This window comes from Dama dama, chromosome 13 (assembly GCF_033118175.1).
Source record: "Dama dama isolate Ldn47 chromosome 13, ASM3311817v1, whole genome shotgun sequence".
Lineage (NCBI taxonomy): Eukaryota > Metazoa > Chordata > Mammalia > Artiodactyla > Cervidae > Dama > Dama dama.
This window is the reverse complement of record NC_083693.1, coordinates 65,486,300-65,503,630: the sequence shown is the minus strand read 5'-3', so window position 1 is coordinate 65,503,630 and position 17,331 is coordinate 65,486,300. Positions and strand designations below refer to the sequence as shown.

The 17,331-nt window shown below is 41.1% G+C and overlaps 1 protein-coding gene across 2 annotated transcripts in view; it reads right to left on the bottom strand.

The window, feature by feature from the left end:
• UNC79 (unc-79 homolog, NALCN channel complex subunit) overlaps window positions 1-17,331 on the bottom strand; it is a 212,596-nt gene that overhangs the window by 46,403 nt on the left and 148,862 nt on the right. For both annotated transcript variants that reach the window (XM_061159335.1, XM_061159336.1), the window contains 7 exons: window positions 15,768-15,870; window positions 13,504-13,644; window positions 8,887-8,925; window positions 4,839-4,951; window positions 4,672-4,757; window positions 3,361-3,534; window positions 585-653 (listed from right to left, as the gene is read on the bottom strand). In XM_061159335.1, the coding sequence (XP_061015318.1) occupies window positions 585-653; window positions 3,361-3,534; window positions 4,672-4,757; window positions 4,839-4,951; window positions 8,887-8,925; window positions 13,504-13,644; window positions 15,768-15,870 (725 nt within the window). The remainder of the gene's footprint in view (window positions 1-584; window positions 654-3,360; window positions 3,535-4,671; window positions 4,758-4,838; window positions 4,952-8,886; window positions 8,926-13,503; window positions 13,645-15,767; window positions 15,871-17,331) is intronic.

Below are 17,331 nucleotides of genomic sequence, written 5' to 3'. Positions count from 1 at the left end.
GAGAGTGGGGATGAATTGGGAGATTGGGAAATTGATACTTTTGATACTATGTATAAAATAGGTAACTAATGAGAACCTACTGCACAGCTCAGGGAACTGGACTCAATGTGCTGCTGCCGCTGCTGCTGCTAAGTCACTTCAGTCGTGTCCGACTCTGTGCGACAGAGTCGCAAATAGATGGCAGCCCACCAGGATCCTCCATCCCTGGGATTCTCCAGGCAAGAATACTGGAGTGGGTTGCCATGTCCTTCTCCAATGTATGCATGCATGCTAAGTCGCCTCAGTCGTGTCCAACTCTGTGTGACCCTAAGGACAGCAGCCCACCAGGCTCCTCCATCCACAGGATTCTCCAGGCAAGAGTACTGGAGTGGGCTGCCATTTCCTTCTCCAGGACTCAATGCGCTATGGTGACCTAAATGGGAAGGAAACCCAGAAAAGAGGGGCTACACGTATATGCATAGCTGATTTACTTTGCTGGGCAGCAGAAACTAACACAACCTTGTAACGCAACTATACTCCAATAAAAAGCAATTAAAAAAATAACTGCATAACCAACTAGCTATGTTTTTCTGAAACATACATACCCTTGTGGCATTGGTAGAGGGTATCTTCAAGAGGCAAATCATAATTCTCAAACTGGAGTCTAAAGAACACTGTGAACCGATACAAAAAAACAAAAGTCAGTACTCTTCTTAATACATCTTCTGCTTCATATATTTTCTCCAAGCAAATTTATGTTAGGAAAAAATATCTGAAATATATCTGCCTTCTTACAGGTTTCCATGTTATACATTCATGCTGGGAAAAAAAAAAAGAATTCTTAGCTTTAAAAAATTTAATTAAGCCATTCATTAAACAGTTAAACAATTAAATAATATTAATTGATATTAAATGTGCCCAGTTCTAAAGAGGTAATTTGTGAAAGGCCATGTTGAAATAAAAAACCTATTTAGAGCAATTTAAAATCATTAGAGTTATTAATCCAAATAAAGAATGTTTAATCTGTCCTTTCTCTGCTACTAAAAGACATAACAAAAACCTGGGGGAAAGCAGTAAAGTTTCTACAAAAGAAAACCATGCCTCACAAATCAAACAGCACTGTATTTTGGCACGATTCCACATCAAAATGTACTTTTAAAATAATATGTTTTGGGATTGGGGGGAAAATGTTACAGCAAGAATAAGCAATGATATTATTTAACATGGTTAATGATATCACAACAGAGGATCTCTGCAGTCGTGTAGAATATTATCCTCTTTAAGATAGTATAAACAAACTCAGAGGTTCTTCAAGTGTGATGCATGGACTAGCAGCATCAGTATTACCTGAAAACTAGTTGGAATGCAAACCCTCAGGTCACAACCCTACTGAACTGGATGTTCTCAGAATAAGGCCCAGGAGTTAGACTTTTTGCAAGTCCATCGGGGACCCTGATACACACTGAAGTTTGAAATCCACTTCTCTAAATTGATGAGAAAGTCTCAGAAGTCTACAGAAAGTCTCTTAATGGCTTAATCTTTTCCCCAGAGATTAAATACAAAACAGGATGGTCAGAGGAAGTGCCCAGATAGAATCCAGCAGGGTGAGTTTTCAGATAAATTCTGAAAGTATTTCACAAGAACCTTCTAAGAAAACCATTGCTCTATTTAATCTGCTCAATACCCATAGGAGTTGATGTGACATTTACATTACTTTAGACCAGGGGTTGAAAACCAGCTGCTCATCAGGTCCCCATAGTAACCTATGAAGGAAGTCAGGAAATATCCTGGAAAACGTGGGGAGATGAGCAACACAAAGAAGGCATTCTCAAATAACAACTGACTGGAATCCAGTAGCAGCTGATCCCGTTAGAAAGGATGTGCTTTCTAGTTCTCAAGAATCTCAATTCTTTTCATCTCACTCCACTCTACTCGTTTACCTTGCAGTCAGGGTCCCTTTGAACAGGGCTGACTGCTGTAAATTAGGCTTACAAATTTGCCATGCCTGCCCCTCACCCCTTCTCTACCAGTGTGTGGCTCGTAAACAATGAATGGCCCTGACCGGCTTTCCGGTCCTAGAGAAGATCCATGTGGTCTTGTTAAAATACATGCACTTGTATTCCTGAGTGTATCTGTACAGTAGCTATATACATACATAGTTTCAAGGTATTCATCCTCTTTGCCTGGATTTATTCAACTACTTCAGATTTCTGGATAGACAAGGATGAGAGAACATGAGAGATGCTAAAGATCTCAGCATTCCTGCTTCTCACAGTAATTTCAGACTCAGAAAGCAGAACACACCAAGCTAAGGGTCCCTGAACTGTCATCCTTACAGACATTATTGAAGGTCATATTTTCCAAATCTGCCAATTAAGAAAAAGTATTATCAGAGATGGTTGGATTTTTTTTAAAAAAACATGTTACATATATGTAATACTGATTTCAGAAGTGGTGCTGCCAACATGTAACTTCACTTGGCAGATCAACAAGTGATTTATTTTGTTGTGAGTTAAATATTTTCATTCTGTGATCTGGATAAAGCACAAAAAGCTTGCGGAACCCATGAGGTTGAAAGACATAATGGTGGTCACTACTAGCCACCTCTTTTCTCCCTGCTGTGGAGACCTGAATGCCTTCAATTCACTCTTGTCTGAGAATGACTCTAAGAGTCTACTGGTGGAAAGGACACTAGTCAGAAGACTTGAGTTCTGATCTTTTCACTGCCACTATCTCACTGAATTTGCAGTTCTCCGTCTGGAAGATGGGAGTATTGAAAAGGACGGTGTTTATAGGTCTCTTCCAGTTTTAACAGTATACGATTCTGTCTTTGCATTGGATGGGTGCCTGTTGAAAATGTTCCTTAGGCTACCAGATTTCCAGCTAGACAATTGTGTGGTATTCTTGGAGGGTGGCATGGCACTGGGTAGGGAGTGAGGGTGGGGACGGGCGTAAAGCCGTCAAACAGAAATATCATCTTGGTCTTGCAAGTACTTTATTCACAAACACAGCAGTTTAGATAATTCTCTAAAATTGAAGCTTTACATTATATGTCTGGTCTCCTTTCAGATGAAACTATTTACTTACAAAATTTATTTAATATCCATTTCAGAATATTTTATAGATTAAACACAATCTACTAATATCTTCCTGAACTTTTTATTTTTTAATCAACTGGAAACATGAAATCACTAAGACAGAATGCTCACTGAATATTACTGTCATTCTGCAACATTTGGAGAGAAAATCTCAATAACACTTTCTACTCTGTGGCTAACAGAGATTCCTTCTAGCCCTTTACAAAACATTAAATCTTCCTAGACCAGGTGGCCTGAAAACAGTAAGGAAGTGATTTAAAATGAAATCCTGGGTTCAGCTTACCTTGAGAGGTAAAACACAAGGCAGCTTGGCAAAAAATGTCTGAAACTGATTGCTGATCGTGGTCCAGAGGCTACTAGGAGAATCCATGGGCAAAGCTTCCATGAAGGTAGCAATGTTTTCCAAACAGCGTATCATAGCACCCCCTGCTGGTAAATTCTTTTTGTTATTTAGACCCTAAAAACACAAAAGCATAGGCAATCAACTGCTGAAACGGTGTGGGAATTCAGACAGCTGTTTGGTGAAGATCAGTTTTTTAAAATCATATACTCACGTTAAAAACATTTGCTGTGTGTAAGCTTTGTACCTGGCAGGAATACAGAGAAAAATGGACTAATCTATAGAAACTTGGGGGAAGGGGAATTGTGATTTTTGACTCAGTGAGAAAAGGTGAAACGTGAGCAGGAAACTGGAAATACCTTTCCAGGATCTACAGTTGGCATGGTCAGGTGTTCAGAAGACAGAGTGAATGATGCTTGCTAGTATCTCTACCAGCAGCGATTAACACACACACAAACTCTCCATGGCTGTTCCTCTTACTCCAAATTTGAATTTCAGGAAACTTGCCCATTCTCTTAAAAAACTTCCCTGGTAGCTCAGACAGTAAAGAATCTGCCTGCAATGCGGGAGACCCGGATTCAATCCCATGGTTGGGAAGATACCCTGGAGAAGAGAATGGCAACCTACTCCAGTATCCTTGCCTGGAAAGTTCCAAGGACAGAGGAGCCTGGAGAGCTACAGTCCAGGGGGTCACAAAGAGTCGGACATGACTGAGTGATTAACACACACATTATAGGAACAGCAAAGTCCCCACGGCAAGCTGCCAACCATTCAAGTTAACCAAAAGAGTTAATAAGCAGAGGAAGAGAGACAGACTCCAAGTTAAGTGATACAATGAATAAGCTGTGGAGGTGAGAACTGACTTCAAGTCTTGAGATACAGAAAACAGGCAGACTTTGAACCCAGATCCTGAGATAAACAAAGCTGTGAAGCTGAAATTTGAATCTAAAGTTGCATAATGCAGCGCACACGGCTTTATCCACCACACATTTTGAAAGCTCAGAGTGAGTGCTCAGAGGCTGGCACCCACCCCTTAGCGGAGGGGTCCAAAAGCTTTAAGTACATCCACACTAAACAGCAATGTCCAACTGACTATTCTATGCATTGGCCATTTTTATCTTTTAAGCTTTTACATTTTAAATTATACAGCCTCTAATTTAACATTTAAAATTTTAATATTTAAATTAAATGACTGAATTTCTTTCTCAGAAGCGATTTCAGCAGGGGCTTAGAGTGTCGACAAGGCAAACCTACCTCCAAGAGCTGGCTGAGAGCAGCAATAGAGCTCAGCTCATTGAAGTCCATCAGAGACGTGGCCAAGGTCCGTAAAAAAGTCCCATCTGGAAAGTCAATGGTCAGATTTAGTAGCGCTCGCCTTTCAGTGACTAGCCACCTGTCAGCCTCCCCCATGGATGAATTACCTTTGATGGTGCTCTGGAACAGCTGTGGGAAGATGCCATTGGGAGCCAGCTGATGGAAGATACAGCGCAGGAACTGCTTGGCCACCCCAGCTGCATTGCCGGGGACCATCATGCTGGGGTTGAGCAGGGAGAGAAAAGAACAAGGAATCTTGGAGCATCGAGCATGAGTTCAGATACTTATTTACTTATTTATTCACATGCACATCTGTCCTCTTACGGAATAACTCATTGTCACTTGCATTAATGAGATGAAATATTCCAGTCACACAGAATCGCTGTTAACAATAAGCTTTTAGAAAGAGGGAACCAGGTAATGCCAGAGTTGGTCTCAGACTAACTCCAGCCACCCCACCGTGCAGATGAGGGTTCCCAGGTCCAGAGAGAAAAGGTAACCGGCAAAGACCCTGATGCTGGAAAAGATGGAAGGCAAGAGGAGAAGAGGGTGGCAGAGGATGAGATGGTTAGCTAGCATCACTGACTCAGTGGACACCAATCTGAGCAAACTCCAGGAGAGAGTGGAGGACAGAGGAGCCTGGAGTCCATGGGGTCACAAAGAATTAGACATGACTTAGTGGCTGAACAACAACAACAAAGGTTACAAGTCCAGAGAGTGGCAGAGTCAGGACTAGAATTCGGGATGGGGATTATCAGTAAGATCCTCCCATAAAGTGTTGTTGGCTATGAGGCTGAGCACCTCCAAGGAAGAATGCAGGGAGAGAGATGTTCATTCCTATTGGGAGAGCAGGCACATTTTCTTAGGGACTCTGAACTGGTACTTGTAAAAAGGTCAGGACTTTGATATATCCAGTTTTCCCCTTTACCCTCTGCACTACCTCTGCATGTCAAAACAGGGAGCCAAGAGATGATTATGTGCCCTCTTCCCTTAGACCAACGTATCAGAAAAGGGACTTCCCTGAAAGTCCAGGAGTTAAGACTCCATGCTGCCACTGCAAGGAGCACGGAGTCAACCCCTGGCTGGGGAACTAAGATTTCACATGCTGCACGTGTTAATCACTCGGTCATGTCCAACTCTTTGCAATCCCAAGGACTGTAGCCCACCAGGTTCCCCTGTCCATAGGATTCTCCAGGCAAAAATGCTAGAGTGGGTAGCCATTTCCTTCTCCAAGGGATCTTCCTGACCCAGGAATCGAATCCCTGTCTCCTGCATTGCAGGCAGATTCTTTACTGTCTGAGCCACTGGGGAAGCCCCACATGCTGCATGGTGTGGCCAAAAATAAATAAATAAATGAGATTAAAACATTAAAAATCTCACAAAGCATCAGAAAGGACATTCCCAGAGGTGATTCTGGCTGAGTGGCTGAAAGGAAGAAAGAGGAAATCAAAGAGCCCAGACAGATAACTCATATAAAGTCCCTCTTACCTAAATTGTTCTGTCTGTCTACCCTGATATGCTGGTTCAAACTTATAGGTCAAAAACAATTTTCAGGAAGACATGACACCAAGTTTTCACAAACTCTTTCAAAAATTAGAGGAGGGAACCCTTCCCAGTTTATTTTATGAGGCTAGCATAGCCCTAAAGCTAAAATCAGATAAAGCATTACAAACAAAACAAAATAAACCAGAACGAAAACCAAGAAGGAACATAAAAGAAATAAAAAGAAAAGACAAACCAATAGTCTTCCTGGACATTGAATCCAACTGTACATAAGAAGAATGATTGGCCATGACCAAATAATTTATCCCAAGAATGTAAGAATGACTAGATATTCAAAACTCAATTAATGGAATTTAATATCTTGAAGAAAAAAGTACAAAACACATACCATTATTTAAGTGCCTTTGGCAAAATTCAACATGAAGTCATGATAAAAAAATTCTCAAAAAACTAGAAATAGAAGGAATCATCCTTTCTGGATAAGGGCACTTATGAAAACCTATAGTAAACATAATTAACTGTGAGATAACAAATGCTTTTCTTGTCAGATTAGGAACAAGGCAAGGATGCTCACTCACTTCTTTATTATTGTACTGGAGGTCCTAGTCATTGCAATAGGATAATTTAAAAAGGCATAAAAAATCAGAAACTGTCACTATTTACAGATGACATGATTTTTTACATACAAGTATGTTTACATTTCAAGGAGTCTAAAAAGCAGCTATTACAACAAAGTGAATTTAGTTTATTACAGTACAGTGTTAAAAAAACAGTATATTTGTATATCAGCAGCAGAAAGTAAGAAAATGGAAAAATTTTTAAATTCTGTTTACACTGGCTTTAAAAAAACAAAATTTCTGGTAGTAAATTTAACAGAAGTTATGCAAGATCTCTACAGTGAAAGCCACAAAACACTGCTGAGAGAAACAAAGACTAAAGGAAATGAGAGTATACATTATGTTTATGAATTAAAAGACAATATTTTTATAGTGTCATTTATCCCCAGATTGACTTATAGTTTGAATACATCCTAGCAGGCTTTTTCTCCCCAGATTGAAAAGCTTATTCTAAAGGTTATATGGAAACGTAAAAAATCTAAAATATCCAAACTAATCTTCTTGAAAAGGACGACCAAAGTTGGAAGATTCATACTATCTGACTTCACGACTTACTCTACAGCTCCAGTAACCAACAGTGTGGTGACAGCGTAACATATGGATCAGTGAAAAAGACCAAGAACATGGAAATTTTGCTGTTGTTTAGTCGCTAAGTCGTGTCCAGCTCTTTGCAACCCCATGGACTGTAGCTTGCCAGGTTCCTCTGTCTATGGGATTCTCCAGGCAAGAATACTGGAGTGGGGTTACCATCTCCTACTCCAGGGGATCTTCCCAACCCAGGGATCAAAAATGCGTCCCCTGAATTGCCTGCATTGGCTGGCAGATTCTTTACCACTGAGCTACCTGGGAAGCCCTTGGGTTATGTGGGTGTATGCATTGCTGCTTCCTCCACCAGGAACATTCTTTCTATAAATTGCTGTGTGGTACACTCTCCTACTGTCTCATGTTTTGTTTAAATATCATTTGCTCAGAAAAGCTACTATAGCTAAAATACCACCTCCACCCCTCTCTATCTCCTGGGCTTTCTTGATTATTTTTCATAGAATTTAGTACTAAATGATATTAAATTATCAGTTTTCCTTTTTTTGTTAATTAGCTCATTGTCTGCCTCCTCAACTAGACTCTAAGTTTCTTGAGAGCCAGGATTTGCTCTTTTGTTCACTAGGGCATCCTCAGTTGCTAGCAGTCACTCCATAAATAGTTGCTGAATAGGTGGCACTAGTGGTAAAGAATTCGGGCTCCCCTGGTAGCTCAGCTGGTAAAGAATCCACTTGCAATGCCGGAGACCCCAGTTCAATCCCTGGGTCAAGAAGATCTGCTGGAGAAGGGATAGGCTACCGACTCCATTATTCTGGCCTGGAGAATTCCATGGACTGCATAGTCCATGGAGTTGCAAAGAGCTGGACATGACTGAGCAACTTTCACTTTCACTTCACTTTTAGTGTTAAAGAACCTGCCTGCCAATTCAGGAGATGTGATATAAAGGATGCAGGTTTGATCCCTGGGTGGGAAGATCCCCTGGAGGAGGGCGTGGCAACTCACTCCAGTATTCTTGCCTGGAGAATCCCATGGACCCAGGAGCCTGGTGGGCTGCCTTATGGATATAGGGTTGCAAAGAGCTGGACGCGACTGAAGCAACTTAGCACGCATGCACACAGGCACATACAAGTCTTAATATTCTTTCTGTTCACAGCATTTAGCAGTTTACTATCGCAAACTCACGCAAATATTTAATTCATGTTTGCCTCCCAGATAGACTTTAAGCCCCTCGAAGGCAGGAATCATGTCAGTTTTGCCCCCATTGGAAACCTAAGTATCCAGCATGCTGCCTGATATGGAGTGGACTTAAAAGTATTTGTTGATTAAAATGAGTGAATAAATGCAGGTGTGAACACAAAATGAATGTGTGGTCTCTGGAGTTGCAACTGAACATAACAATATTAATCTCATGGTAAACACACTTGTGCTTTAGAAATGGATGAACATGCACAAGGGACAAAAAGAAAGTGAGTTTTGACTCACTTAAGGAGCTTACCTTTCTGCTTGATTAGAAAAAGTCATGCTGGAGGCCAATCTAGGAAATAAAGTAAACAGTCACTTGAGTGTCAAGCTTTCATGATGAAATACAAGAGAACTGTATGCCCCACTGCAGCTGCCATTTAGATGGAGGACATGTGAAACCATTGACAATTCCCTTGAGCAGGGACAGAAGACCCACTCAGGGGTCAGTCTCCAGGTTCAACTTAATCCAGTTTCTGAACTCTGCTTTCTGCATCAAATTAGATATTTCTGTGGCATACAGTTGAGTTAGTTGACTATCACCCAGCCAATCTACAAGCATGGCCTTTGCAACCAAATCTAACAGATGTCAGAACAGCATTTGAACCTAGTCCATCCCTATACTGAAAGTGAAAGTCGCTCAGTCGTGTCCCACTCTTTGTGACCCCAAGGATTATACAGTCCATGGAATTCTCCAGGCCAGAATACTGGAGTGGGTAGCCTTTCCCTTCCCCAGGGGATCTTCCCAACCCAGGTATTGAACCCAGGTCTCCCGCATTGCAGGCAAATTCTTCACCCGCTGAGCCACAAGGAAAGCACAAGAATACGGGAACGGGTAGCCTATCCTTTCTGTAGTGGATCTTCCCGACCCATGAATTGAACTGAGGTCTCCTGCATTGCAGGCTTTCTTTACCAAATGAGCTATGACAGAAGCCCTATCCCCATTTTAACTCGACTCAAAATTCATTTCTTTGTATAACTGATTCACTTTGCTATACAGCAGAAACGAACTCAACATTGTAAAGCAACTATTCTCCAATAAAAATTAATTTTAAAAATTCATTTCTTTGTATACAACTTCTGAAACCTAACCACAAATAAGCCACAAGCTGTAAAAACCTCTAGAAGATAGTAAAATGTGTAATAAAGGCATTTGTCAGCTAATTGTTAAGTTGAAATGACATGTTGGGAAGAGAAATTTTTTAGGTTAAGTAGTCAATATGTGCATGCTAAGTTGCTTCAGCCATGTCTGACTCTTCATGACCCTACAGACTGTAGCCTGCCTCTGTCCATGGGATTCTCCAGGGAGGAATACTGGAGTGGGTGGCCATGCCCTCCACCAGAGGATCTTCCCCACCCAGGGATCAAACCTGAGTCTTTTATGTCTCCTGTATTGGCAGATGGATTCTTTACCACTAGCACCACCTGGAAAGTCCCAATTATATGGTTCTTTATAAATGGAAATACTCTAGATGTATAGAAAGAAAAGAGTGTACTAAATTGATGGGTTTAGTAAAAACATGTCTTGATCAGTAAGATATTGGAGAAATAAACACAGAGAATGCTAAAATTTTATTTATTTAAGACCACAACAGTGGATCAAATCCAGACTGCATTTGGAAAGGAACAGAGGGTCCAGCACCAGTAATACCAGACACGATTCCCAGTTGGCTCTTTCATACTAATGACATTACAGTGAAGAGGTAAGCACTGGCAAATGAAATAAATAGTAAAGAAGGGTGCAGTCAATGTGATCTTGAAGGCTGCATCTAGAAAAAGGGGTGAGTAGATTAAGAGGGATCTAAGTAGAGAGCTGAAACTCCAATACTTTGGCCACCTCAAGCGAAGAGTTGACTCATTGGAAAAGACCCTAATGCTGGGAGGGATTGGGGGCAGGAGGAGAAGGGGACGACAGAGGATGAGATGGTTGGATGGCATCACCAACTCAATAGACACGAGTTTGAGTAAACTCCGGGAGTTGGTGATGGACAGGGAGGCCTAGCGAGCTGCAATTCATGGGGTCACAAAGAGTCGGACACGACTGAGTGACTGGACTGAACTGAAGTAGAGAGCAAAAAAATGAAATCATATAGAAAGTCTTGTGTGATAAAAGGGATGTGCTGAACATACACACTCTTAAAACATGCTGGAAATAGTTCCTGTGGGACTAGAATATATAAATTAAGTGTTCATAAATCCACATTACCTCATTCGGAATTGAGGCATGCTAGGAAACCCTAAACCAGGTGACTACTCAATTTGCTTTATCGGTAGTTCTAGCTGCTAAGAATCATGGCAGCTTGCTTTAATGCTCTCCCTGTCTCTTGCTTGTCTGTCCAAAGAAGGTAGAGATTTAATTTTTTTGTTTTGGCGGGGGGGTGTTTTTGGCTGTGCCTTGAAGCATGTGGGATCTTAGTTCCCCAAACAGGGATGGAAGACATGCCCCTTGCAGTGAAGTGGATGATTAACCACTGGACCACCATTTGTACACATAAGTATCTAAAAATATATCTGCACTGTTTTCTTTTCTTCAAAGTTCATGTGTTTCCATCCTAACAGTTGGCGATGCTTGAACATGGTTCATTCTCTTATGTTAAAACAAACAAAAACAAAATGAAAACCCCTCTATGTATCTATTAGAACAGATCAGCTATTTCAAGGAGATAGTAGAAGACCAGAGCAATAATTCTGTCTGTTCTAAAACTGAAAAGTATTAATAATTGGAATTATGACCTTGCATTAATAAAAACTTCCAATTTCACAAACCTTGCTCATAGCTGGTATAACATTTATTCCTTGTTTATTATGATTAAGTTAAAATCAAGGGCTTAAATGAAATAATTCATCTTTTCTTATCTCTCTGTGTTCATCACTTACTTTACACATTGGCTATTTCTAAGTATTAGAGGTGGAATAGTTACACCATCTCTGATTATATACTCCTAAGGTATTCCCTGGTAGCTTAGCTAGTAAAGAATCCGCTGCAATGCAGGAGACCCTGGTTCGATCCCTGGGTTGGGAAGATCCCCTGGAGAAGGGACAGGCTACCCACTCCAGTATTCTTGGGCTTCCCTGGTAGCTCATGGTTCAGTTCCTGGGCTGGGAAGGTCCCCTGGAGGAGGGCATCGCAACCCACTCCACTATTCTTGCCTAGAGAATCCCCATGGCAGAGGAGCCTGGTGGGTTATAGTCCATGGGGTTGCAAAGAGTTGGACACAACTGAGTGACTAAGCACAGCACAAAATATACACATCGAAGGGGATTTTAATGCTGCCCTGTTTGCCTTTAATGTGAAATCATCTTTTATTTTTTTCATTGAAAAGATTAAATTTTAGCTCCATTGATATCTATTCTCTTTCCTCCATCAAATACCAGGAATTTGAGGCTTCCCTTGTGGTCCAGTAGTTGAGAGTCTGTCTTGCAATGCAGGAGACATGGGTTCAATTGCTGGTCCAGGAATATAACCACCTGCTGTGGGGCAACTCCACCCATGTACCACAACTACTGAGCCTCTGCCCTAGAGTTCTGTGCTCCGCAACCAGAGAAGCCAACACAATGAGAAACCCTCACACTGCAACTAGAGAAAGCCCGCATGCAGCAACAAAGACCCAGAACAGCCAATAAATAAATACATTTTTTAAAGTTTTTATTTAAAAAAAAATACCAGGAATCTGTAGAACTCAGTTTTTCTCCAACCTCCTTCACAGAGACGTTTCCCTAAGAAGTCATTTCCATCCTGAACTCCCACAGCACTCAGCACACACACTCATCACAGCTCTTAATGGTGTTCCATCTTTTATGGCTACTCACTTTCTCCACACAACACAGTCCTCTTCAACAGCTAAGCCACCAAGCACTTACAGGCAGGAGCTCGGTGTAATGCCTGCAGCCTAAAGACCGAGCTCTCTGCCAGCACAGACTGGACACAAGATTCCTTTGTTGTTGTTGTTGTTTAGTCACTAATTCATGGCTGACTCTTTTCAACCCCATGGACTACAGCCCAAAAGGCTTCTCTGTCCATGGGATTTTCCAGGCAAGAACACTGGAGTGGGTTACCATTTCCTTTTCCAGGGGATCTTCCAACCCAGGGATTGAACCCATGACTCCTGCCACATCTCTTGCCTTGCAGGCAGATGTTTTTACTGCTGAACTACCGAGGAAGCCCCAGTACCATTCATGTGGAATCTAATGCAGTCCTCTCCTGTACGTTGTCTATGCTAGAACTACAATTTGTTACTGAATTTGAACTCTACTTATGTCCATGAAATACAGCACTTTTCTTCTAATGTCCTATGTACTAAATGGAATTTTCTTAACATGAAAATTCTCTGAGCAGCTAAGTTTTAATCAGTCAGGCTGAAGGCTCTATTCCCCAAATGTGTGCCTCCTTCCTTTTTCTGAGTCAGAAGTATAAAACTGCTATAGTTTCATTTATCCCTTCATATGACAGTGCCCCAAGCTGCATAATGAAGTGAGCCACCCCCAGACTACAAAGAGCCTAGAGAATCCATCTTAAAACAGACAAAGAGAGGTAATAATATCTAAAAGTTGCAGTGTTTAGTGTGAAGAACGCACAGTTCTGAGCGCTGTAACACACATTGGCTCACAGAGTAACAGGGAACAACGAACCAGCAGGGTTTTCTCAGTGCCATTTCCTCTAGCTCTGACATGGTGACTTGTGACCCTACATGGCTGTAGAACTCAACCAAAAATTTGGTCCATTCAGTTTGTGAAATTAAGTCTGAGTTGATCCCACAGATATTAAGCATCTGTAAGCTTACAAACTGTTTCACCTTGAACTCACGGTTTTTATTCCAGGAAATAGACTGAGTAAGGCTCCTTCCTACCAGTCAAAACAGAAGCTGACATTCACCTTCCCACAGACTGCATGATGTCCAGCAACAAGGGGGCTGCCAAGTCTGGGCTTAAGTGGATGAACGTGGAGAGGACCACAATGGCCAGCCCCAGGGTTTCCTCATCGTACTCTTCAAGAATGGCCCCACAGTCATGGCATCTGCAAAGAAAACGGAGGAATGCTTTCCATGAGAGCTGACAATGGTTTCAAGATATAAGTGCATATACCTTTTTTTTTTTTTTTTTTTGGTGAGAGTTGGAAAAATCCCCAAAAGGAGGTCAGTGGTCCCTTTTTAATAATAAATAAGACACTCGAACACTAGTCTCACCTTAGACACAGAAATAGCACACACAGAAGAGACCAGGAAGCTTCCACTGATCACTGAAAACGGTCTTTCAACTCATAGCTATCTGGTCTATACAAGCATTATTGATCCCTTTTACAAGAAGCACCAATTGGACTAATAATTTGAGGTTTCTGGTTGAGGGATTTTATGTATGTGAAATTATTGCCAGAGATAATCAATAAACAGATTTTTTTTCCATTGGTTGAAATTAGAAGTGAAAAATGTCTAGACACAAAGGGAAGCCTTCCTAAACTTTCAGATCTAAAAATGTCCTATTTGTGAGAAAAAGAAAAGTCAATAGAACCCTATAGAAAACCTCACTCAGATCAGTTTTATGAACTTACCACCTACTGAGTATAGTCTATAAAAACACAATGGCCCTTGCTCTTAAGGAACTTCAAACTTGTTGCTCTTCACGGTACCTAAGGTAGGTTCAGTCAGTTTCATCTCAATGAAAGCAGAGCTCTTTTTTTCAGCTGCAGCTGGGCAGCTTTATAAAGTGAAGGGAAGTCTACTAGGAAAAGCAAAGGGAGCAGAACTACAATTGCTACCGTGACTTTCTATCCGAAAACTTTCTAAAATATGTGTGTGCATGTGTGTGTGTGTATAGATATCATTCCTTACAAATTGACTTTTTAAAAATACAAAGTTCACTTTTGTAACTAAAAAATAGATATCAGACTGGCCCAAAAGTTTGTTCGGGTTTTTCCATAAGCTGTTATGGAACCTAATGAATCGAGTTCCCCTGACAAAGGTAACTGGGAAGACAATTAGGAAAGATTGAGACTTGGAGGAGGACACAAAAATGAGGAAATTATACCAAAGAAGGAGCTAAGAAGAGCCCTTCACAAGCAAGTAGATGCTCCCCATGTGGACATTCTAAGGCAGCTGTTCAAGATAGGCCCTTCCCTTCCACAGTAATGACGGCCGGCTGTGGCCAGCTGCAAGGATCCTCATGCCACCCACTCCAGCCTCACCTTCCTCCCTTTTTGTCACAAACTTACTCATTTTGTCACTTGGCTCACCTTTACCAGGAAGCCTCCTCAGCCCAAGAGAGACCTCTCCAAGCTTGAAATCCTACAAGTCTTATTCTTTATCATACTTACTGAAGAGCATTTACGTGCCAGGCAAGGTACAGGGATCTCAGACTACAAAATACAGAGGAAGGAGTCCAAGCCCTAAGGAGTTCCTTGTGAGTCCTAAGGAACTCACAATCTGTTACAAAACATGTGTGTATAAACAACTACACAATTAAAATAGTGTGCCAAGTGGTAGACTAGAGAGATGCATCAAATACTATGGAAACTTGGAGAATGGCATGATGCATTCTGCCTTGTGAAATCAGAGAAACTTGGCCTTAAGCTGGATTTTGATGCATGAGCAGGAGTTCACCAGGCGGAGAGAAGGGCACCTATGAATTTGTGGAGAGAAAGAGGTCCTGGAGAGGAGTAGTTAAGTCCATACTTTCACAACCTGGAGGGCCTTTTATAATCAGCTAAAAGCATTTGGATTTTGCAAGAAATCTGGGGATACTGAAGGCAGACAAACAAGAGGCAACATAGCCAATCTGAGATTCAGAGAACGGATCTTGCCAGCAGGATGGGAAAAAGAATCAAGCCTCAAACTCAGTCCCATCCTAACAATTTAGAATCTCTGGTTGGGGGATTTTATTGATGTGAAGTTGTTGCTAGGAATGATCAGTAAGTGGACATCATTTGCATAAACCCAAATGAAAAAAAAAAGAAAAATGCCTTGGCATAAACAAAAACTGCTCATACAATACTGCATTTCTAAAATAACAACACTCACGGCTACAACCATTTGAAGAACAAATCATGACTTAAAAGCATAGCATGCTCCTCTGATATTTTCTCACACCCATGGAGAGCCAACCCTGTAATTCTGTAAACAGTGAAGAAAATAACTGTGAGTTTACTTGTCTGTCATCACCGTCGGCTGCTCGTCTGTGAATTCTTCAGGTGCAGGCACAAACATACTCACGATGCTGGGTGCTGACAGCAGGCTGGATTTCGTGGCCCCTGGATAAATAGTAAAGAGACAACTGGTGAATAAATGCCTGTTGCTCAGAGCCTGGAAAAGCCCTATTCTCCTCTTAGAAATCCTGCCAAGACCCCCTTCACAGGATGTGACAGGCACAGCCCAATTTCATTGTGAAAAACCATCAAGAGTGAAACACATTCAAGAAAGACTGTGATTTGTTTCGGCTTCTATCATTTTAAGGGCTTCCCAGGTGGTGCTAGTGGTAAAGAACCCGCCTGCCAATGCAGGAGACATAAGAGATGTGGGTTTGATCCCTGGGGCAGGAAGATCCCTGGAGGAGGAAATGGCAATCCACTCCAGTATTCTTTCCTGGAGAATCCATGGACAGAGGAGCCTGGTGTGCTGCAGTCCATGGGGTCATAAAGGGTCGGACACAACTGGGCAACTGAACAACAACAACAAATCATTCAGAGAACTGTTATCTAAAGGAATCATCATAAAAACTTTTGGAAACTTTACCAAGTGGGCAAGGTTATTCAACCTGAGGGAGAAAAAAAATAATATCAAAGCCTTTGAAGAGTCAAGATGCTTCATACAGACTCCCTCGTCTGATCAAAGGCTACAAAATCTGTTCATAAGGAGACCTTTGGATCCCAATGGCAAAGGAAATTATCTGAAAATATGTCACTTCTGAAGATCCAAAATGGAATCTGAATTTTGCTACTGTATTTATCAGCTATCTCTGATCTAACAGACTTTGCTAAGTGTACCCAATTGTATCATTAACAAAGGTCTTCAATTTTTTCACAAGGATGATGCTTTGAGTGAAAGCAACATAGTTATTACAAGCAAACGTATAAATTGATTAATAATCGAAAAGGCAAGAACTGGGCCAAGATAAAAGAAGATGTGATTGATTATTAAAACAGTTAGGTAAATAGAATGAAGAAACCAATGCTTCAAGAAATGCTTGAAGAAACCAAATGCCTGAATGCTTCAAGAAACCAAAACACAGAAGGTTCAAATCCAGTACTTCACATTTCTTGAACATTGACACTCCACATCTACCAGGTGCCAAAATGCCTATGCTAAAAGTGGGAAAACTCAGCCCACAAGATACATGATGATATATATGCAGTCTTACTAGAAATGTAAGAAATTGATTTAAAAAAAACAAAAACCAGCAACTCTGAGTCAAGGGTTTTAGAAGATTCTTGCCAATGACTATTACTTACACAGAAATCACAATGCAAGTCAAAAAAAGAGAGGGAAGCAAAGTCATTTAGGAGGTTTCAAACCAATCATTACCCAATATAAATGCCGAGGAATAGATATTTTTGACAGTAGCATCGTGAATTTATTTTTCCACATGACAACACAGAATGTACAATGCAATATTTATGACAGTCATTTATAAAAGCAGATAGTTTATGAGATATTGACCCCTATAGGGCAACATTAGCTGAATCAGTGGATTTCTAAATACTGCTTATGGTAAG